The following is a 23,214-nucleotide window of genomic DNA, read 5'->3' on the forward strand; positions in this document are numbered from 1 at the left end:
CGTGCCCCTTGTATGAGCTCACCAGGATTCCAGGAGGCGGGATCATAATAGGCTATAATGCGCTCTGGTGGCCAATCATCAGTATCGCTCCAACTTTGGGTACTTCCTCCTGCTATACGAGAAATATCAGCGTTTCTTCGTGTACGCTTGGCCAAATTAGTGGGCATAATCCACATTGGTGGTAATACCCATCCCAGGAAACAAGTCCCACTCCATTTGGAGGGGAGTTTCTTGTATGCCCATTCTCCACATATCCACCACAACCATCGGGTCTGAGGTTTTTGGTACGTGGAGTACAGAAGGCGAAATATCAAAAGAGGTAGAGAGTTCACAGTGCAGTATGTTAGATTGCCTTTTTCTGTCACAGTTATGTTCCATACCACTTTCCATGCATGAATAAAAGGAGGTGCACAGGGCAAGGTATTCCGAGTTCGATAGGTAGTACCGTGTGCCCAGGTATGACTATTCTTAATATAATCCCAAGTATAGTGACAATGAGAAGAGCCTATCATGGTAGAATCAGCTGCATCTGATGATTTATGTACACAGAATTCCCCTTGTACAGGTATAACTCGTAATGGTTTAGTTGAGTTCCATCCGGGGAAATTCTGTATTTCTGTTTGGTGTGGCATTTCGCTTACCATACCAATGGCATCTAATGGTATCGGTAATAAGGGCATACCTCCCTCTGAATCATCTGGCCCAAGAGAGCAAACAAGGCAATTGGTCCTATTTGCAACATTGGCTACCATTTCAGCTAAACCTACCCACATATTGTGGTCATGGCGGAATCCATATTTAGCAAATTTGGTCAGATTCAAGGACCCTTCCCCTTCCCAAGGGATCAGGATTAATAATAAAATCATGTTGATGTCTAGCATATGCATTCCTTCCACAAAAGATTACCTTATTGTGATAGCAAATAAATATTAGTCCCAATATAATTCCCCCAGTGACAGAAATGGGGAACCACCAAGACCAAAACATATATCCCGAGGATCCCCAATGAGTAATATCTCTGTTAATTGTTCCACAAGGGGGGGGCAGTCAATTAATTGTATAAGAGAATCTTTCCTTTCACAATCGCTGGTTCAGATGCTCCTCAAGCTTCAGGCGTGCGCAGGTCAGCCAGCTTCCAGGTTGTGGCTGCAGCAGGCCGGTCGTCTAATGTTGCCCGTGACCTAGCCCGTTCCCGGTAGGGCTAGATACAGGGGTTTTTGGAGAGAGTCAGTTTAAGAGGATTAGAGGGGTCACCTTTGCACGTCCAACTGCCTTCGGACTTCTTCAAACGGGAGTGATGAATCCAGGGGGTCACCTCAGCTACCTTCACCGCTGTTGGAGTAGAGAGCAAGACGGTGTAAGGTCCACGCCACTTAGGTGCAAGTGGATCACGTTTCCACTCTTTCACCCATACGCTATCGCCAGCCTGGAACTGATGAATCGGCTCGGCAATGCTGCACGGCGTGCGCTCGAGGGCCCACCTGTTAAGAGAAACAAAAACACGGGAGAGAGATTGCACTTGTCCCTGTGTCACATGGTCTCCTATTTGTTTAAGATCAGCTGAAATATCCTGAACAAAGGAGGGCGGTCTCCCATACAGGAGCTCAAAAGGTGACAACTTAAGTCTTTTTGTGGGTGCACACCGAACACGAAACAGTGTTATGGGTAACACATCTACCCATCCCAATCCCGTTTCCTGGGTTAATTTTGCCAATTGGGTTTTCAGAGTCCGATTCATTCTTTCAGTTTTCCCTGAACTCTGAGGCCTATAGGCTGCATGCAGTCTCCATTTCACTTGTAGGACTCGACATACTTCTTGTACTACTTGATCAATGAACGCTGGCCCATTATCACTTCCAATGCATCTAGGTAATCCAAACCTCGGGATCAATTCAGTGAGGAGTCTCTTAGTTACCTCTTGTGCCTTTTCAGTTCGGGTGGGAAAAGCTTCAACCCATCCGGTAAGAGTATCTACAAACACAAGGAGATACTTGAATCCCTTGGAAGGGACCAGCTCTGTGAAGTCCACAATTAGGCTTTCCATGGGGACATATCCCACATGTTGGATTCCAGGAGGTTGTACCGGTCCCTGCCTGGGATTGTTTTTAGCACAAAGAACACATTTCTGTGAAATGCAAGTTGCTAATTGTGATAGATTAATAATATACAACTTCCGACTGAGACTCTCTCTGGTTGCAGTACCGCCAAGGTGAGTAGATTCATGATAATTTCTTACAATTGTGCCTGCTAGATGATGAGGTACATAAATCCTATTGTCCGGCAGGATCATCCAACCGTCCTTCACAACCGCTCCTTCCTGTTCAGCCCACTTCCTCTCTTCTGGGGTATAGTGAGGTTTAACTTCTTCTGGAACTACCTCTGGTATGAGGGCTGCTATAAATCCTCCCACAGGCTTTTGGGCTGCCTCTCGGGCTGCTTTGTCAGCAGCATGATTTCCTCTGGTTATTGGATCCCTTCCTCGTCCATGACCTTTGCAGTGCATTACAGCAATCTGTTCTGGAGCCCATACTGCTTCTAACAGGATTTCTACTTCAGGTCCATATTTCAAGGCCTTCCCATGGGCTCCTATTAGACCTCTTTCTTTCCATAGAGCACCATGTGCATGCAGGGTTAAGAAGGCATATTTAGAATCAGTATAGATGTTTGCCTTACATCCGGCTGCCAATTGCAGAGCTCTAGTTAAACCTATAAGTTCAGCTTTTTGTGCTGAGGTGCCAGCAGGCAAAGCTTCAGCTTCCACAACTTCCTCATTGGTGACCACAGCATATCCTGCTCGTCTGGCACCTTCATGCAGGTAACTGCTACCATCAGTATAATATACAACATCTGGATTTTTCAATGGTTCATCTTTCAGATCGGGTCTACTGGAATAAACTTCATCCATTACTTGGAGACAATCATGTGATTCCTCATCATCTACCTCTGGTAGGGGCAGCAAAGTTGCTGGATTGAGCATATTCACTACTCGTAGATGAATCCTGGGATTTTCACACAATAGGCCTTGGTACCTAGCCATCCTTGGGTTCGTTAGCCAATAACTACCCTTATATTCCATGAGCGTCAGAACAGCATGAGGTACATTCACATACATCGTCTGGCCGAAGGTAAATTTATCAGCTTCTTTGACAAGGCTTGCAGTGGCCGCTACTGCCCTTAGGCATGGAGGCCATCCTTTTGCTACTGAGTCCAATTGTTTTGACAAATAAGCTACTGGACGGTTCCAACTTCCTAATCTCTGGGTCAGGACTGCCGCTGCAATCCCATTCTGTTCATGTACATACAGCTGAAAGGGTTTTTCCGAATTAGGCAGTCCAAGGGCTGGGGCCTCCATAAGTCGTTGTTTGATAACTAAAAAGGCTTGTTGCTGCTCAGGTCCCCATACGAATGGGTCCTTTTCTGCACCTCGAGTGCTTTCATGTAAGGGCTTGGCCAGACTGCTGAAATCAGGTATCCATAGTCTACAAAACCCTGCTGTTCCCAGGAATCCTCTGAGTTGTTTCCTTGTGGTAGGTTCCTTGATAAGGCAAATAGCTTCTTTCCTCTCTGGCCTCAATGCTCGTTGTTGGTGTGAGATGTCAAAGCCCAAATATTTGACCTTTTCTAAACATAACTGTGCCTTTTTCTGGGAAACTCGGTAGCCAGCTTCCCAGAGCAAGTGGAGCAGTTCCTCTGTCCCTTCTTTACAGGTATCAAAATCCTTTGCTGCTAGTATAAGGTCATCTACATATTGCAGAACCACCTTTTCTCCAGGTATTGAGGGGTAACTTGTTAGATCCTTCGCCAAGGCAGTGCCAAATAAAGTTGGGGAATTTTTGAATCCCTGGGGCAATCTCGTTCAGGTTAGCTGGCCTTTTGTTCCTGTTAAAGGGTCTTCCCACTGGAAGGCAAATATAGGTTGGCTCTGTGGTGCCAGCCGGCAACAGAAGAATGCATCTTTCAAGTCCAATACAGTAAAAAATGTTGCTTCTGGTGGGATCAAACTCAGCAAGGTATATGGGTTTGGTACATTTGGGTGCAAGGTCTCAATAGCCTGGTTTACGAGCCTCAAGTCCTGCACTGGCCTGTATTCATCTGTCCCAGGTTTTCGAACAGGCAATAGAGGTGTGTTCCATTCTGATTGGCAGGGCTTAAGCAGACCATATTTTAATAGGCGGTCCAAATGTTTCTGGATGCCCTCTGCTGCTCGCCGGGGTAAAGGATATTGCTTTACAGATACAGGGGTAGCCATAGGTTTTAAGGTTACTACAATTGGAGCTATATTCTTGGCCATTCCTGGTGGGCTATTTTCAGCCCATACTCCTGGTGGCACCTGTAGAGTTCGGAGGAGCTTGTTTAACTCTGTATCCAATGTGGGTTGGACTTGCAGGGCTGACATTAGGCGCCATGATTGTTCCTTAGGTACTGAGAGGGAAATTATTCCTGCTGCCTTTGATGGCAGTTTCATTTCTGGACCTCGAGGAGTGAAGGTGATTTGGGCCTGCAATTTGGACAGCATATCTCTACCTAAGAGAGGTATTGGACACTCAGGTATATACAAAAACTGATGGGTTAAACGATGTCCCCCAATCTGGCATTCCAAAGGTTGGAGGAAAGACCTCTTAGCTGACTGACCAGTGGCACTTTTAATGACTACACTTTTGGATGCCTTTTTCTGCAATAGTTCTGGGAGTACTGAGTATTCAGCCCCAGTATCAATCATAAAGTCTATTAAATGGCTTCCTAATTGAATCGTGACCGTGGGCTCCTGGAAGCCTAACTTTATGGAGTCCGGTCGTTCCTAGTCTTGGGTAAAATCCTCCTCTGCCAGTCCAATGACATTGTCCCTACTCCGTACTTGTCCAGGTCTCTGATATCTTCCATCTCGGATCATTCCCCGTCCCCGTCCCTGGTTTCTTGGGCCGGAGCCTGGGCCTGGGCCTGGGCCTGGGCCTGGGCCTGGGCGTACTTCTTCCAACCTCAGGGGTTCAGGACATTCCCGCTTCCAATGACCCTCCTTCTTGCAATTCGCACATTGATTCCTTCCCAGTGGTGGATTCCTTCCCCGCCCTCTTCCTCCATTTAAGGGGCGGTAGTCTTGCTTCACTGCTGTGGCTAGCATTACCATCTTTTCCTTCTGCCACTTCTTCTTCTCTTGTTTCTCAGCCTCATCCCTATTCCGATAAACTCGGCGTGCAATGGCCATAATTTGGCTCATCAGCATCCCTTCCCATCCTTCTGATTTCTGAATTTTCTTACGAATGTCAGAAGCGCACTGGGCCACAAATGTAGCAGTAATCATTCTGCTGTTTTCAGGGGCTTCAGGGTCAAAAGGAGTCCATATACGATAGGCTTCTTGCAGCCTCTCTAAAAAGTCTCCTGGACTCTCATTTGGTTTCTGTTCTACTTCTGAGACTTTAGACATATTAGTGGGCTTCTGGCATGCCCTGCGGATACCTTGCACAAGCGTCTGGCGGTAAGTGGTAAGTCTGGCCAGGTGAATTGCATTGTTTGGATCCCAATTAGGATCTTCCAAGGGAAAGTTGTCTTGGAGATGACGGTCAATATTAAAAATATTTCCCACTCTGGCCTGCTCACGCAAATATATCTGTGCCTTTTCAATTATGTCTCTCCTTTCCTCAGTGGTGAACAGAGTATTCAGGAGCTGGCGGCAATCTGTCCAAGTAGGACTATGAGTATTTATTATTGAAGTCACCAAGTCCATCATAGCCTGAGGTTTTTCTGCGAAAGATGGGGTGTGTGTTTTCCAATTCATCAGATCCGTAGTTGTGAATGGAATGTACTGGAGGGTCGAAGTTCGAGGTGGCCGTGGTCCGAGTTGCCCGTTAACCAGCACAGGCTCCTCAAGTGCATCAAATACTCTTCTGAGAGGGGCTACTACGTGATCTTTCTCTTCGCTTTGCTCTAGGGGCCTCAAATCATAGGGGATGGTATTTGTCCCAAGGCGTTCTTTTAGCAGCCTTATACGCCTGGCTGTATTGCTTGCTGACCGATTAAGGTCTCCCTGTAACTTCTGTAATAATTCTCTAGGACTTGGATGTACAGGAGTTTGGGGTAGGCAATCAGTTGTTCCACTAAAAGAGACTGTAGATGGAGTTCTACTGGGACTCACAGGTGGAATAACCGCTTCTGCTTGGGCTTTATTATAGGCCTCCAATGCCTCCTGAAGATATTTATCATAATCTATCAAGGAATCAAGTTCTGTGACTCCAGCCCCATTATTCATTCCACTTTCTTGCCTTGGGGTTACAACTGGTGGAGTGTTTGGATTAGGCTCCCTTCGATGTGGAGCATAGGGTGGAGGTGGAAGCAGCTCTTCCTCTGGTCCCTCAAAAATGGGTTTGAGTTTATTTGGCAAGATTCCTTTCCTAGCTTCGGCTTTTACAGCCAATAATTTGCATCGTTGGACTTTGCATTCCCTTATCCATGGAGGATTTTTATTTAATGTGCTCAGCCAGGAATCTATATATGAAAATTGTTCTGGGCACCCTCCAGTTTCTTTGGCGATGTTAGACCAAAGTTTGCTTACTAAATTTATATCAAAGGTTCCCTGAGATGGCCATTCAGTATTTTGCTTCGGCCACTCTAATTCACATAACGTTCTCAGGCGCTCTGGCGTCATTTTGACTCCATACGCCCCTGAGAAGGCTTTCTTAAAATTATTTAACATACATTCAAGAGGTGTATTTTCCCCCTTTGAACCCCCAACTCCCATTGTATGGCCCTGTGAAGTATCCACTCAGTCACTCACACACACGCTTCGTGGGTTTCCTTGCCTAGTGAAGTTGCCTTACTAGGAACCGAAGTACTGCCCACTCCACACTCAGGTCAGCTACAGATTGCTCTGTACTTTCTCACACACACAATGCGCTAGATACTTCACCACACACTACCTCCCAACTTTCCTTTCCCTACACCAGATCACCATCTGATGTACCCAACCACCTAGCGTACTCAGTTCCCACTTACTGAGACGCAGAAGTTTGATCAAGACTTCTCTTCCTCCCAATTAATTGGAGGGCCAAAAATCCCTTTGTGCACTTACCCTTGGTTGGTTCCGTTTCCCCCCGGTCCGTCGCCGCCAGTGAGCAGGGTATCAGACAGACGAGACTTCTGCGTTCCCCCTGGAAAAATTTACCAGTGCGCGCTGGGTAAGCAGTTTAGAGATCCTCTCTCTTGTACCCTGCCCAATAGGGCGAAGGGGCTGCGTTCCAGCAGACCACTTATCCGAGTCACAGGAGCACCATAAAATGTAGCACCCTGCTTGTGGTTAACGCTTAGCTGGAATGAAATATTCAACGCAGCAATAGAGAAATTAAAATAATTATTTATTTGTCAGACAAATAAATGAGAGGCACAGTGGTATATGGTTACCAAGCTCTGGCCTGGCCTCCTGCCATTATGGCCAGCACTTATATTCCCTTAATCCAGCCCCCTTTGCTCCTCCTTTGGCTGCCTCTGTCCAATCAGCCTGGTTGGATTTCCTATTGGCTGATTGCTATAACCAATCCTAAAAGATACACCCATATCCTCCTGTCCTTATATGGAACACAAAGAGCTATATATTGTTACATCTATAAATGACAAATAAGTAGTAATATATCTTACATGTGTCTCAACAAGGAATCTTAATTACCAGCTCACCTCTTGCCCTCCTTGCCCTATTGCCTTCTAAAACAAATGGTTAATCTTAAATTTTTATCTTAAACATATGTCAAGGATCTTGAGTTTCACATCAACATTGAAAGATCTCCTTCATTTGAAGGTTTCTAAACAAATGCCTGACAGCTATATATCAGGACTGCTTGGATGGCGTCTTCCTGTCTGGCAGGGGGGCTAGACTGGTGGCTGACTTAATTTCAGGATAAATACAACTCTTACAATTATATGAAATAAGAATTTAGCATTTCTTAAATCCTTTGCATAATTACATTTAAGCAAATATATTTAATACATAACATAGGTAGCCTTTTAAAAGGAATAAGGCCTTTGTAAAGTAGAAAAGGAACTCAGTAAAAAGGAACACAGTAAAAAACCGCTTTAAAAGAAGCCTCTTCAGTTCACACCCCCCCCTTCAGCCAGCTGCTTTTCCCATTAGCTCTTCCCAACATTTATTGCCCTCTAACTTTCTCAGTTTAAGAAAGAAACAGCTTTTAAAAAGGACTTCCCAAAAATGCTCTCTTTCTGCCAGCTAAATGCTTCTCCATTTGGTCTTTAACCTTAGAAAGAAGATCTGGCTCATTTTACTGGGAGGCACATTGGTATTATTTTACTATTTACCAACTATTAATTATGTTTATCTCTGCCTTTTTTATCTTCTGTAACATGTAGGGTCAGTGTCCTCACTCAGTCTGTAATTCCAGCTTTTACGACTTTGAGAATTGTTTTCTGCTATAAATCAAGGGGCCCCTTGTCTAGGAGGAAAACATTGCCTGTGTTCTTTAAACAGCTGGCCTTCTGCCTGGCATGAAACATTTGAAAATCTAAGCCCATTTAATTTAGGAACCTGATCAAGATATAAGCCAATATAAGCCTTGATTAAAAATGCAGTCTATATTCAGATGCCACACTGTAAGTGGCTTTATAAATCTGATAAGCTCTCTAAATGGATGTAAGTTCTTCCTTTCATTTAATTAGTAGAATCTCTGAGGGCTCATTGGTGTTTTGGGTCCACAGTAGCATTTTTGGCTTTGTTAAATTATCTACGTGGTTCACATCAGAGCAGAGAAATAAATAAACACCACCTAAAATGATTCTGTAGAGAACAAACACCCATCTATTTTGTTTTAAATAATGTGTGAAAATAGCACAAGTTTGTGTGAAATAAATACTCACAGATGGATTTTTCCAAGGGTTTTTTATTTAATTAAAAAAATCTGCTATTAATTTAAAAATAATATGTGAAACATGAATCAGAATTAATTAGATGTAACAAAAATAATAAATGACATTACATTCGAAGGGATATGACCACAGAAAACTTTTGGAAAGCTAGGATTCATTGTTAAAATGCAGCTCATTTTACTTCTCATGGGTTCATGGCCTATTTAGAATCCTTCTCTTAGAACAATTGGTTTTCTTTCAGAACTGTTTTGCATTTTCGAGACGAATGGTAGAAGCCAATCTTCTACCAACCTTCTCCCCCCCCCCATGTTGTTATTTCCAAGTCAGCCTTTCTCAACTTGGTGCCCTCTAGATGTTGGGTGGTGCAGGTGATCTCCCCCCACAGGGTGCCCAGCCAAGAAGATACAAAATTGAGAAGATCCATAATTATGGCTCCATATTATGAAAGATCACTAAAGTCCACCCCTGACAGATGCTGTGGACTACAACGCCCAAGAGCCACTGCAAGCATGGGAATGCGATGGTGAGGCTATTGAGAGCATAGCTTCACTGGCTGGGGTTGATGGGAGTTGTAGGCAGACATGGAGAGCACCAGGATGAGGAAAGCTGATCTATATGGTTGCAGACCTGCTTTAGTTGAGAGAAAAGGAGAAGGAATACTATTCTTGGCATCTAGAAAACTGTGGAAAGGTAAGGAACATCACTATCCCACTCTGCAACCGTCCATAGTCACTTCTGGCCAAACAATTTGCCAACCAAACATTTAGAGCTTGCAAGTCCACAAGTTATCTATCAGCCCAAACAGTGGCAGATTTGTTGAGTTTTGGTCATTTTTGGTATGGTTTTCAACCAGGAGGAGGCCAACAAACAAGAAGACTCCTCTCCTGCTCGGTCTCATGTAAACAGATGCCCCAATTAAAATAATTTCAGGATCTGCATTCAGTTGCTAGAAACCGACGGAAGATGCTCTGGTTGCCGACGGCGGCAGTTGGAGCTACATAATTAAAACCAGCGGCTGCTTTAGTGGAATTTCAAACAGGTACCGAAGCATCTCGCTGAGTGATATGACTGTGACAGCCCAATTCACTTCTAGCCAAGGGAATTTTATTTGGAGTGGCAACCCAACAATGGTCTGATATGAAATGTCATCTTCAAATTTAGCATGTCTGATTCCTCAAAGAAAAATCTCTTGCCCATGCAGTCAGATAGCTCACCTTGTTTGTATTCACCGGATCATTCCATATGCCAAATAAAACAGCCCGCATCTCTCTTTTAAACAGGAAGAGGGAAATATTGGTCAGAGTGGCACTGTCAAATTGGGGAAAATCATTTATGAGCTTCTTTCGCTCCCAATCTGGGCACAAAAGCAGGCCCTCACTATACAAACTGTCAAAGGTTTCCTCTGATTGAATGCTATGGATATTTCAAAAGAACAGGCATGTAGCCTTCCTTACAATTGCTCCTACCTACTCTATGGCTGAGGGACGCGGGTGGCGCTGTGGGTTAAACCACAGAGCCTAGGACTTGCCGATCAGAAGGTCGGCGGTTCGAATCCCCATGACGGGGTGAGCCCCCGTTGCTCGGTCCCTGCTCCTGCCAACCTAGCAGTTCAAAAGCACTTCAAAGTGCAAGTAGATAAATAGGTACCGCTCCAGTGGGAAGGTAAACGGTGTTTCTGTGCGCTGCTCTGGGTCACCAGAAGCAGCTTAGTCATGCTGGTCACATGACCCAGAAGCTGTACGCCGGCTCCCTCGGCCAATAAAGCAAGATGAGTGCCGCAACCCCAGAGTCGGTCACGACTGGACCACTGGACTGAATGACTGGTCAGGGGTCCCTTTACCTTTACCTTTACTGTTTGGCTAGCAAACAGCGGTGGAGGAAGCTGCTTGGGCACCTGGGGCGGTGCACCCAGGGGTGGGGCGAGCCACCCATAGGGCTGGGAGTGTCAGGAGTCTGTGCAGAAGCCAGGCCCTGTGACCGGTAGGACTTTGCAGGACTGGGGCTTTCCTAAGTTTGTTCTGAAGAGGCAAGGCGCGGCCACACAGGTGAGGCTGATTGGTAACTCACAGCACCTGGTGGCAAGAGCCGGGAAGGGATATAAGGTCAGCATTTCCCTTTGGCTCTTTGCCACAGCAACATGTTTCCTGCCTTCTGCGTTTGGCTTCTTGACTCCTTGCTTCCTGATCCTCAGACCCTTGGCTTCTTGACTTCCGGCTCTCGGACCCTTGGCTTCCTGGCTTCCGGACTCCTGTTCCTGCTCCTACCTGGCTGTCTTGCCCCCAGTCCCGACGTCCTCTGCCAGGACTTTGACCACCCGTAAACCGGACCATGACAGGGGAGAGGCAGTGGGTGGACTGCTTGGGCAGCGTGCAACCTGCGCACGCCCAAACTGCCACATCTCTCCCAGGAGAGACGCATGGCTCGGGCGTGCTGCAGGCCCCACAATGAGTACCGCCCAGCATTTTGTCACGCCCCCCAGTGGTGACACCTGTGGTGGGCCACACCCACGTCATCCCCCCTTCCTCTGCCCCTGCTAGCAAACTAGCATTTTTAAAAATAAACAAACTGACCTTTTCTACGTTGAGCAAGAGGTGGAAGTGAGCATTTCTTAGAGCTGCTATCTAACTGGGGTGTGGGGAGACCTTAGTCAATGAACCGTATGAGTTTTAGCTTGATTGAATTTGCACACATTTGCCTCTGGAGATGCGTGCATTGTTGTGTTAGATGGCAGACCAGGTTTGTTTCACCATGCAAGATAATAATAAAGGCATTCCCTCTTCTCCCTCTTTTCAGATGGTGCATGCTCTCTGCTGGTTTTGAAAGGTACTTGCAAAAAAGGAATTAAGGGTGCAGCTCTGTGGTCCCTCAGGGGCCATGACATGTTGTGGATCTCTGTGGCCATGGCAGTAGAAGGAGAATCCCTCTGCCCAGGTAGCGTGAAAAGGACTACAGCTATTGCCACTCTGCTGTTACTGCACCAACAGCAAGGGTGTGTGAGTGTGCTCTGAGGGAGGGGTTGGTGTGGCTTATTTAATTTCCCTGCCACATTCCCCAAACAGCTGGGGAGCTGGCATAACGATATCCCCTTCCATTAGAAACGTTGGAAGGCATTTATTTTTTTTAAATAAACTGTGATGGAAGGAGAAGAGAGGAAAGATACATGAATCTGGCAGGTCTTCAACCTTTGATTTTTCCCTTGTTTGACCCAACAAGATTTCTCTGCCCCAATCTGACCAACTAGGGAACCAGATTTAGGACTGACTGGCCTTTCAAACAGAGCAGGGATGAGGAACGTGTGGCTCTCCAGATGTTTCATGCGGGCCAGGGATAATGAGAGCTGGAGTTCGAAAGAATCTGAAGGACCACAAGCCACTTCTGAATAATGTCTTCAAATAGAAATAGGACATATGGACATCCTCTGTCCAGACCTGCATTATGGGCACATCGAAACTATGCATGAAATGGTTGTGCCACCCACAATCACAGTTCAAACCACAGCAGTCATTTCCTATCTCAGCAGAGCTTCTTGACACCATAATAGAGGAGATACTTCAAGGACAACCACACCCTTCTTCACCCTCCCCCTTCCTGTTGTCAAACGTCTCCTAGGTCAGGCTGTTGGATTCTTGAAATTCAAAGTTCACGGATTCCTGATTGCATCACACTACAAACATAAACTGGCTTTAATATGGAATCGGGGAGAAAGAAACTGCACGAAGCAAGTTTCTAGCAAGTTTCTGGCTGTTCTACAGGGAGAAGCCTGGCTTTATTACCGACATGAACTGAAGTTTTCTAATTCTAGGTCATCTTATTTCTACAGAGAAGAGCTCCTGTTTCACCTGTTTGTGGTGACAACAGGTGCAGCTATTATCAGATAAGGATAAAGGGCGAAGGGGACTTGAAAGCATTTTCATTTTTAATAAGCAGTGTTATTTCAGAATACATTATTGTTTTTCCCAACTGTCTATTTGCTTTCAAAATTACAGAACTTAGGTTTTTTTTTAAAAAAAAGCACTTAGCCCCCCCCTCTTTCTCTCTCACTCTCTCACACACACATGCACGCACACACATACACACACACACACAAAAGCTCTGGGCTGGCTCAATCAGGTAGCAAAGTAGGCCATTTTCCAGGGCCCCCAAACCAGCAGAGGGCACATTGCCCGAAAGAGTTGTTAATATTTCAATTTTGCAGAAAATTATCTAAGATGATGGGATTCTGGTTAACAGCCAAACGTGCCACAGAAGGCAAGTCAATACAGCTTAATAAAATTATGTTGCCACGCCCTCTGTTCCAAGTTTAGGGGGTCCCATGGAAGGTGCCAGACCCAAGCCCCTCACCCCACAAATCCTGAGGAAGTATTGATTAGCTTTCTTCCAGAAAGCGTATCCTCCCGCTAGCACACACTGTGCTTGAGGTCTCCACAGAGGAGAAGCGTCTTTCTTCAGAGGCAGAAAGAAGAAGCAATACGCCCCTTTCCTCATGGCATTTTGTCCCCATCTAGTTATTTCTTACGGGCCTCAGAGCTCTGGCAGGCATCTAGAACCCCTCTTGCCCACATTGAAAGGGACTGTCCCTTTCATTTCAGAACTGCAAGAATGGAGAACCTCCTGGGAATCACATGTTCAGGTCTTCCAGTTCTGTTGCATTTCTCTGACGAAAATATGGACATCCTATAGCTCAGACCATTTCCTGGACTTGGCTCACAAATGGGGTCCAAGGCAATATATATACAGTGGTACCTCGGGTTACAAACGCTTCAGGTTACAGACTCCGCTAACCCAGAAATAGTACCTCGGGTTAAGAATTTTGCTTCAGGATAAGAACAGAAATCGTGTGGTGGCGGCGGGAGGCCCCATTAGCTAAAGTGGTAAGAACGGACCTCTGGAATGAATAAAGTTCTTAACCTGAGGTACCACTGTATATCTACCCAACCTGATGCCTTACCAGTGCATATAATGACTGAATAGTAGTGCCAGATTAAAATCAACACACACATCATAATGGAGGTGAGGGCGGGACAGTCATCTGGCCAAAACAGATACTAAATTATCAGGGCTCAAGAACCAAACATGCCATAATAGAAATGTCTTAGAACAAGGCCATCAGCACAAGGTGGGGGGACAAACAGATTCCCCCTCAGCATAGCCTTAGAGACTGCATGCCATACAGGGGATAGCTCAGTTGGTTAGAGCATGGTGCTGATAATGCCAAGGTTGCAGGTTCGATCCCCGTATGGGACAGTTTCATATTCCTGCACTGCAGGGGGGTTGGACTAGATTACCCTTGTGGTCCCTTCCAGCTCTACAGTTATATATGATTGCAGAGCCCCTCTCCTGCATACCTAACTACCTAACCTTTGACATGAAACAGTGCTAGGGATCTGAATGGTCAAGGTAGGCAGAAGCACAGAGGAAGGGATTTAAGACCTTCAAATATCTTGGCCTCAAAACACTTTAGGCTAGGGATAAGGAACCTATTGCTGAAGGAGACTCTTGAGAGTCCCATGGACTGCAAGAAGATCAAACCTCTCCATTCTTAAGGAAATCAGCCCCGAGTGCTCACTGGAAGGACAGATCGTGAAGCTGAGGCTCCAATACTTTGGCCACCTCATGAGAAGAGAAGACTTCCAGGAAAAGACCCTGATGTTGGGAAAGATTGAGGGCACAAGGAGAAGAGGACGACAGAGGACGAGATGGTTGGACAGTGTTCTCGAAGCTACAAACATGAGTCTGACCAAACTACGGGAGGCAGTGGAAGACAGGAGTGCCTGGCGTGCGCTGGTCCAGGGGGTCATGAAGAGTCAGACACGACTAAAGGACTAAACAACAACAAGGAACCTATGGTCCTCTACATCAGGGGACAGCAACCCTTTTCAGCAGGGGGCCGGTCCACCGTCCCTCAGACCTTGTGGTGGGCTGGACTATATTGGGGGGGGGGAAATGAATGAATTCCTATGCCCCACAAATAACCCAGAGATGCATTTTAAATAAAAGGACACATTCCACTCATGTAAAACACGCTGATTCCTGGACCATCCATGGGCCGGATTGAGAAGGCGATTGGGCCGCATCCGGCCCCCAGGCCTTAGGTTCCCTACCCCTGCTCTACATGATGCTAGTCTCAAACTCCTACCATCTGTGACCATTGGGCATGCCAGCTGGGGCTGCTGTTGGGTTGAAATCCAGCAACATCTTGAGGGCCACAATTTCTCACCTCTTGGTTTTAGGCCTTTTTTAAAGGTAAGGGGCAGCGATCTAAAATGGACTGTACTGAGGCTAATCAGAAAGTCTCACCTGTGTGTCGACCAGAGCAGCATTGGTACATGATCCAAGGACAAAACTCCTTTGCAAAGCACACTGGAGAAGCAGATGAGTTGTATCCACGAAACAGCGCTGCATCTTGCCATGATGCCGGCAGGGTTTGTGTGTGGCTTGCCGCTTGAACAGGAAACTATAGCCAGTCGGAGAAGGTGAAGAAGGAAGGAAGAGAGATTTTGACACGGCTGGGTACTGAAGCTTCTGGCTTCCACCAGGACTGTTTTGAGCCAACAAAGGTGGGATTGTTTTATGATAACAAGAGAAAGCAAACCAGGTCTAACGTGGGTGTGAACTTTCAGATCACGTTGACATCAAGGGAAAGTGTTATTCTATCCGGCTTCACATACATTTTTTGGAGGCAGCAGTTAGCAGTTTGCTCTGAGTTAGTAGGCTCATGCTTACCTCATCTGAATTTCCCACAGCTATAACTTAAGCAGAGTTTGCTGGGAGCCATTGGCAAGGCTGGATTAACTACTGAGAAAAATAAGCACGTGCTTAGGGCCATCGGGTGGTGCTGTGGGTTAAACCACAGAGCCGAGGACTTGCCGATCAGAAGGTCGGCGGTTCGAATCCCCGCGACGGAGTGAGCTCCCGTTGCTCAGTCCGTGCTCCTGCCCACGTAGCAGTTTGAAAGCACAACAAAGTGCAAGTAGATAAATAGGTACCGCTCCGGCGGGAAGGTAAACGGCATTTCCATGTGCTGCTCTGGTTTGCCAGAAGCGGCTTAGTCATGCTGGCCACATGACCCAGAAGCTGTACGCCGGCTCCCTCAGCCAATAAAGCGAGATGAGCGCCGCAACCCCAGAGTCGGTCACGACTGGACTTAATGGTCAGGGGTCCCTTTACCTTTACCTTATAACTTAAGCAGAGTTTGCTGGGAGCCATTGGCAAGGCTGGATTAACGACTGAGAAAAAGAAGCACGTGCTTAGGGCCATCAAGGGAAAGAGGGACACCACAGAAATTCTCCATTTCTGGATTTTTCACGGTCACAAATCGCTCAGCTGAGCAATCGTTCTCTTACTTGATGTACATACCCCCCAACATTTCTCCAAAAATAGGGACGCCCTATTCCATACCCTCCAACATTTCTCCGATGAAAACAGGGACGTCCTTTTTGGTTCCAGAAATTAAACTCAACTCATTTCTAGTTTATTCTTGTATCTTTCACTTTTGTTCTCCTTCACACATCCTCCAAAAGCTCCTATCACACATTTTGGATGTTGGCAAGTTGAAACTATGGCATATATTTGTACACCACCACCCTTCCTTGTGGGCGACGATGAGAAGACAGTAATGCAATCTCTTATCAGCTGAAGACATAGAACTGATTTAAGTAACCTATTGTTTGTGAAGGAGGGTGACGCCAGTTCTTATCTCATGTCTGTATGGGTATCAGAACATCCATAAAGGCAACCTTTATGGATAACCTTAATTATCCATAACCTTAATGGTAACCTTAATTTTTTCTGCTACTGTTTAGGCCACCATCCGAGAGTCCAATCCAATAAAGCTCTTCCTATGTCCCACAATAGCCTATGTACAACAATGCAGTTAAACAGCAGCAGTTTTCCAAAATCCTGTGCCTCAGGATAATCCCCCTTTCCCTTGTAGTTTGTAGTTACAGGACAAAGACAACATACCAAATTCATTTCATATATTCGCAATTTTTACCCAAGTGCCTTTTATTTCCTCTCCTAAATCCTGTTTTTTCTCTTTAAATTTGTAGTGCAAAACCACTCATTGGTGCAGTGGTGACTAAAAACCGTCCCCTAAGAGTCCATTGCTGGACCAGATCCCTAGACAGCTAGACAGCTCTGGTCCTCTTTAGGGGTTCTGCCTGAACAGGAGGACTAAACATGGAGAAGGGGAAAGGGAAGCAACTGTTGATCTTCACCCTTTAGAAAACCCAACATGTGTGCTTACAGGTCACAAGGCTATTCTCACAGCCTCTGCATACATTAGTGGCCAAAACTGTGAAAACCTTTTGGGGGAAATGTATTTCCGAGGTTTAATGGTCATAACACCTGGTTGTCTTTGTCCATGGGGTTTTCTTGGCAGGGATACTGGAGTGGCTTGCCGGTTCCTGCTCCAAGTGGATCACATTTGGTCAAAACTCCACTATGACCTGTCCATCTTGGGTGGCCCTGCATGGCATAGCTCATAGCTTCTCTGAGTTATTCAAGCCCCTTCGCCATGGCAAGGCAGTGATCCATGAAGGGGACCATAAAGAAGGTTGATCGCCGAAGAATTGATGAATTATGATGAAGAATTGATGAAGAACTTTTGAATTATGGTGCTGGAGGAGACTCTTGAGAATCCCATGGACTGCAAGAAGATCAAACCTATCCATTCTGAAGGAAATCAGCCCTGAGTGCCCACTGGAAGGGCAGATCCTGAAGCTGAGGCTCCAATACTTTGTCCACCTCATGAGAAAAGAAGACTCTCTGGATAAGACCCTGATGTTGTGAAAGATGGAGGGCACAAGGAGAAGGGGATGACAGAGGACAAGATAGTTGGATAGTGTTCTCGAAGCTACCAGCATGAATTTGACCAACTGGAAAACAGGAGTGCCTGGCGTGCTCTGGTCCATGGGGTCACGAAGAGTTGGACATGACTAAACGACTAAACAACAACACCACCACCACCACCTGGTTGGCTCTCTAAATACTCATGCTCATTGGCTACATTCAAATGAAGGAAAGCTACTGCATGTATCAACCTAAGCAAGGTTGATATTTTTTCTGGTTATTGACAAAATACAGATAATTGAACAAACTTTGTTGCATTATATTCTTCATATATTATCTTTCCACTGATATATAATTTTATGGTATTACTCCAAGAAAAGTGGTGTTGTGAGCCATCAAACCTCGGAAATGCACTTTCCCCAAAAGGCTTCCACCATTTTGCCCACTAGTGTACACACCATGCATTTAAAGCACACACATCCTCCAGGAATTGTGGCTTACCTCTCATCTTAGGCTGCAAAACTACAAATGGCCAGAAGATATCTGGGAATTGGGGCTGGTGCTTGCGTTGGCAGAGAGGACCTTGGCTCTGAAGGATCCCCTTGAGGGAAGGTATATGGTGGAAACCTTGTGGAAAACTCCAACCCACGTGGGGAGCAACTATGGATGTGGGGCTTGACCTGTGTCCCCCCGTGTCCAAAGTAGCAGTCAATCTCCTTCCCATAGGTTGGATAGCTCCCTCATATAGCTTGCATAACTCCGTTGGTTAGAGGATGGTGCTGACAACGCCAAGGTTGCAGGCTCAATCCCAGTATGGTACAGCTGCATATTCCTGCGTCTGATTTGGTACAGCTGCATATTCCTGCGATTCTGATTTGTGTCAGTGGGAGGAGGGGATGAGAGTAAGAAACTCTGTGGGGTAAAAAGAGAAAAAGCTGTTCTCTAGAGTAGACTTCTGCCCTAATTACATAGGAAGTGGCAGTAATTCTACCACTGATTACTTTCCCCTCCTCCATAGAAATCTTTTGCTAATGATGATTTTATCTGCTCCTTAACCTCTAGTTTTGACCTTTAGGGCCCTGCCCAGGTACCAGATTTTTGTCTTCCAGTAGTTGACAGCGCTAATCACGACCTTTCACTGTGGTACACAAGGCAGGTAATAGGTGAGGATGTTCAGAATTATTTGGTCTTCAGTTCTTTTACACATATCCTTCCTGCATATTGAAATATATTCTCCAGCTGTATAAGTGTTTACTTCCTGATGTAAATTATTTTGACTGCGAACACATGTCAACACCATATTCGTGTGGTACAATGATAAATTTAGAGATCTAAACTTGGATAAAAGTGGTACTGCTGTAAAAGAGACAATTTATGGGTATTTGCTAACTGCATTTCTGAAGAGGCATTTTGGAGATGCTGTGCAACAAAAAATACAGGCTCTTTGATGAAGAAATCAGCTTTTAGGGCAAAATGAAAGTAAGTGCATATTTGATTTAGAGAGTCACTTTAGATAAATTTTAAGGTTTTTTTTATATATAATTTTTTAATGGTGAAATGGATCCAGAATAACTTAACTGTGCTTTAGTTCCACTGAGATCATTTAAATTTGACAGGCCTGACCTATCCAGCTAATTTCAATAGGATTGCAGTGTGACCCAATTAGCATAATATTAACACTATAGGAATCCTGTACTTAAAAAGGTATCATCCTTCTTACCCATCGGGGTAAGTTCATTAATTATAAGTCTTCAATTATAAATCTTCAATTAAAAGCCTTCCCAAGTTTGCAATTAGCAACAATCATGAATGCCTCAGATTAATCTCACTGGCTACGATATATCCTAAACTGTATTTTATGATAAAAGGTGATTGTAAAAACCATGTAGCTAAAACTGTGGCCCATTCAGTGCTCCTCTTAGGGCCAAATGCTCGGTTCTATGTTGAACATTTGATCATCAAAGTGCAGCCACGTACTGTCCTATATATTTACTTCACAGCTGGTTTTATTTCCTTACTCAGCCTAAGATTTGATGAGACTGCAAGCTGGGAGTATTTCAGTCTGACTCCAACTCTTTCAGTAAAGTGAAGCACCTCCATAGACCTTTGTTGTGAGCAATTGCTATGCCTTAGCAGGTGTGCCTAGAAATTGTACATCCCCATTTACATCAAAGGAACACGGGTGGCACTGTGGGTTAAACCAGAGCCTAGGACTTGCTGATCAGAAGGTCGGCGGTTCGAATCCCCACGACGGGATGAGCTCCCGTTGCTCGGTCCCTGCTCCTGCCAACCTAGCAGTTCGAAAGCACGTCAAAGTACAAGTAGATAAATCGGTACCACTCCTGCGGGAAGGTAAGCGGCGTTTCTGTGTGCTGCTCTGGTTCGCCAGAAGCGGCTTGGTCATGCTGGCCACATGACTCGGAAGCTGTCTGTGGACAAACGCCGGCTCCCTCGGCCAATAAAGCGAGATGAGCGCCGCAACCCCAGAGTCGGTCATGACTGGACCTAATGGTCAGGGGTCCCTTTACCTTATTTACATCAAAAGACACATTCAGTCATTTCAAAATGGCTCAAACATGCACACAAATCCACGCTGATGGTGTGCACACAAATCTTGCTTGCGGAAAATTGATGAAAGTGTGAAATCCTGTCCTTGTCCACTCTGCTGTTGAAAACAACTCTTCTGACATTACAAATATGCAGTACTTCCTTCCACGATAACTGGATATTACCCCTTTTCCTCTCTGAACAAGACTTAAGATTTGATTGTAACAAATGATTTGACTGGAAATGGGTTACATTGCTGTACACCATGGGTAGGCAAACTAAGGCCCGGGGGCCGGATCCAGCCCATTCGCCTTCTCAATCTGGCTCGCGGACGGTCTGGGAATCAGCGTGTTTTTACATAAGTAGAATGTGTGCTTTTATTTAAAATGCATCTCTGGGTTATTTGTGGGGCATAGGAATTCGTTCATTTTCCCCCCAAAAGTACAGTCTGGCCCCCCACAAGGTCTGAGGGACAGTGGACCGGCCCCTGCTGAAAAGGTTTGCTGACCCCTGCTGTACACCAAAGCAGGGGAACTGGTCTGGAACAAAAATGGAAGAATCTCAAGCAGAAACCAACAACTCTTGCAAAGTATATTTTGACAACAGCATTCGTGTTTACGTTATGTGCATTGTTGTGCCTCAAAACCGTAGCTTGCTGACAGTCAACATGGATACTTCTACAGCAACGCACCGTGACCCATTGTAGTATCTTGCAATAGGTACAGCCTTGCTTTTTTAAATAAATATTTAATTTAGCCAAATTTAATGTTAACTACTATTTTGCATAAATTTCTAAGTCAAGATCTTTTAGGGGGAAAGATAGGTTCAATTGCACTTTCTTATGCAATATGAATGAATAGCATGAATAAATTTTGTCCAATCAATGAGATAGGAAAAGATACTATGTATATAACTTAATTGTTTTCTGTGGAAGTTATCAGGTATTTGTGTTGGTGGTCATTCGAGCTATAGTAAATGTGCTGAACTGGTGCTTACTTCACTCCATTCAGAGATTATTTCATTTCAGTGAGCCAAATTTTAAAAAGCAATATATAAGACACATTGAAACCTTGGTTCTTTGTATTCTCCTGTGCCTTCATTGGGTCTGAATGCCAACGGAAGACTGACTTTGGTTTGATTTTGCATAAACAAACACAGCTTTCCACTTGTGCATTGCCAAGCCAGATGTTTCTCTGAATACACCAGGCAGGAATCGCCCCAATTAGCAGTTCAGTATAAATAGTATACAAAAGCTGACAGCCAGGATTTTTGAAGTCCTTGTTCTGTGACTGACCAAAAGGTTCATGGTGACTCCCAAGTAGATGTCAAAAAACTTTTAAGCTCAACAGAACACCTCTGATGTTCAGAAGAATTTGTGCACTCATCCAGGTGTGTGTGTGTGTTATTGGGTTGTTGTTTTTATTCTGATTATATATGTTGTGATCTTTTCTGTGAACTGCCCTGAGACCTCCGGGTATAGGGCGGTATGTAAACTCAATAAATAATAATAATACTCCCAGAATAAACTTCAAGCGCTGGGGGCTATTAAGGAGCTGATGCCAATTCTATGAATAGAATTGAAGATGATGCTATTGACTTCCTTAGTGTGGATGCGGACTTGAAAAGGGCGTTGCTCTTGGGTTGCCCCCAAATGCAGCTCACATAATAAATATTGAGGTTTAATGAGATCACAAAGTACTGCCTGACAGCTCTGCAACAGGCAGCAGATATTAGCGATCAGGTTTCCTCTTTGCAAGTGGCTTGGTTCAGTCAGCTGTAGTTTGCTCCTTAATAGCCTGTTAATACCTGCATGCTGATCACTTTGATTCAGCAGCTCAAAGTATGCCAAATAACTAGCATGTAACTAACTACTTGTACTTAGTTATGTGTAAATGTGATGTAGCAATAGTTAGCTACCAAACAGGCCACAACAGCAAAGCCCCCTCTTCCTAACTCCAAATAAACTCCTTAGCCAGTTCTGGTGGTACCTTTGGGCTTGGTGTTTCCTGAACAGCAGTTCCATGCTGCCTTCTGAAAATGTGGAGAGTTTTAAAGACAGTTTGTAATATAGTATGAAGCCATTGAAAGCCAGTCAAAATTCCACTAGGTGAAAGGAGGTCTATGTGTGCAATTAAAGTAGTAGAAATAGTTCTTTATAGGGAGGTTTTTGAAAAGTATTTCCACAAAAGTAACCTATTTTGTATCAGTATTTAATGCTGGGGAAGTGGTTTGGACAGAATTTGTGCGCTTGCTAATAATATTGATCACTGCGCCTTGAGCTGAAGGGCAGATTTAACATCCACTGCGGCTATCTCAATTCTGTTTTGATTTTAAAAGTGATGCTTCCTTCAGCTGAAAGACTGGTAGTAAAGTAAAGCAAAGGCTGATCAAGGAACCAACTGATATTATTTCCCTACCCCTAGGGGTTGCATAAGGAGGAGAATGCAGCCCTTTTCTGTCGAATAACAAGAATGTTTAACAAAAGGGTTTGCTTGGTTTTTGTAAAGACCAACGGGGCTACATATGAAGCAGAGTTAAATTTCAAAGAGATAAACGCAGCACAACATTAATTATTTGGAATCCATTTGTTAACATAGTTGCATACTTGCCAAGGCACAATTAAGAAAAAGACAGAAAAAGTGTTTCTGCCTCTTGAGATTGCACTGGTTCTTCAAACAACAAATCAGTGCTGTGAATACTTGTATGTATATCCTTCAAGCAGAATCAAGCTTGTAGATCCTTGGAGTGTTACTTGGATGGGCCAGCCGTTAAAGACCTTGTTACTAAAAGATCATCAGTGTTGGTCTGCTTGTCATCCCTATGCAAAGCTGCTGCCAGCTCTGGAAATTGGGAGAAATAGTTTCTTGCAAGGATATGCTTGTGCCTTATCTTATGGATAAACATCATCTCATAAGCCTGAAAAGAAGAAAAATATCCAAGGTTATTAAATAAGCTAAAATAAAATAAGAAGGTTAATTAAATCTATTTTAATTAACCTTATAATTTTGATCACAT

General features: G+C 44.8%; 2 protein-coding genes across 2 annotated transcripts in view; both read right to left on the reverse strand.

The window, feature by feature from the left end:
• LOC308596867 (V-type proton ATPase subunit S1-like) overlaps window positions 1-15,613 on the reverse strand; it is a gene marked incomplete at its 3' end in the record, with an annotated part of 59,007 nt that extends 43,394 nt beyond the window's left edge. The window contains exon 1 of the mRNA XM_081212173.1: window positions 15,160-15,613. Within this exon, the coding sequence (XP_081068299.1) occupies window positions 15,160-15,272 (113 nt within the window). The 5' untranslated portion in view covers window positions 15,273-15,613. The remainder of the gene's footprint in view (window positions 1-15,159) is intronic.
• A 7,156-nt stretch (window positions 15,614-22,769) lies between these two features.
• The window catches only part of IQUB (IQ motif and ubiquitin domain containing), a 32,835-nt gene continuing 32,390 nt past the window's right edge, over window positions 22,770-23,214 (reverse strand). Inside the window, exon 13 of the mRNA XM_081211510.1 lies at window positions 22,770-23,115. Within this exon, the coding sequence (XP_081067636.1) occupies window positions 22,948-23,115 (168 nt within the window). The 3' untranslated portion in view covers window positions 22,770-22,947. The remainder of the gene's footprint in view (window positions 23,116-23,214) is intronic.

Source organism: Podarcis bocagei (assembly GCF_964188305.1).
Source record: "Podarcis bocagei genome assembly, chromosome: 10".
Classification (NCBI taxonomy): domain Eukaryota; kingdom Metazoa; phylum Chordata; class Lepidosauria; order Squamata; family Lacertidae; genus Podarcis; species Podarcis bocagei.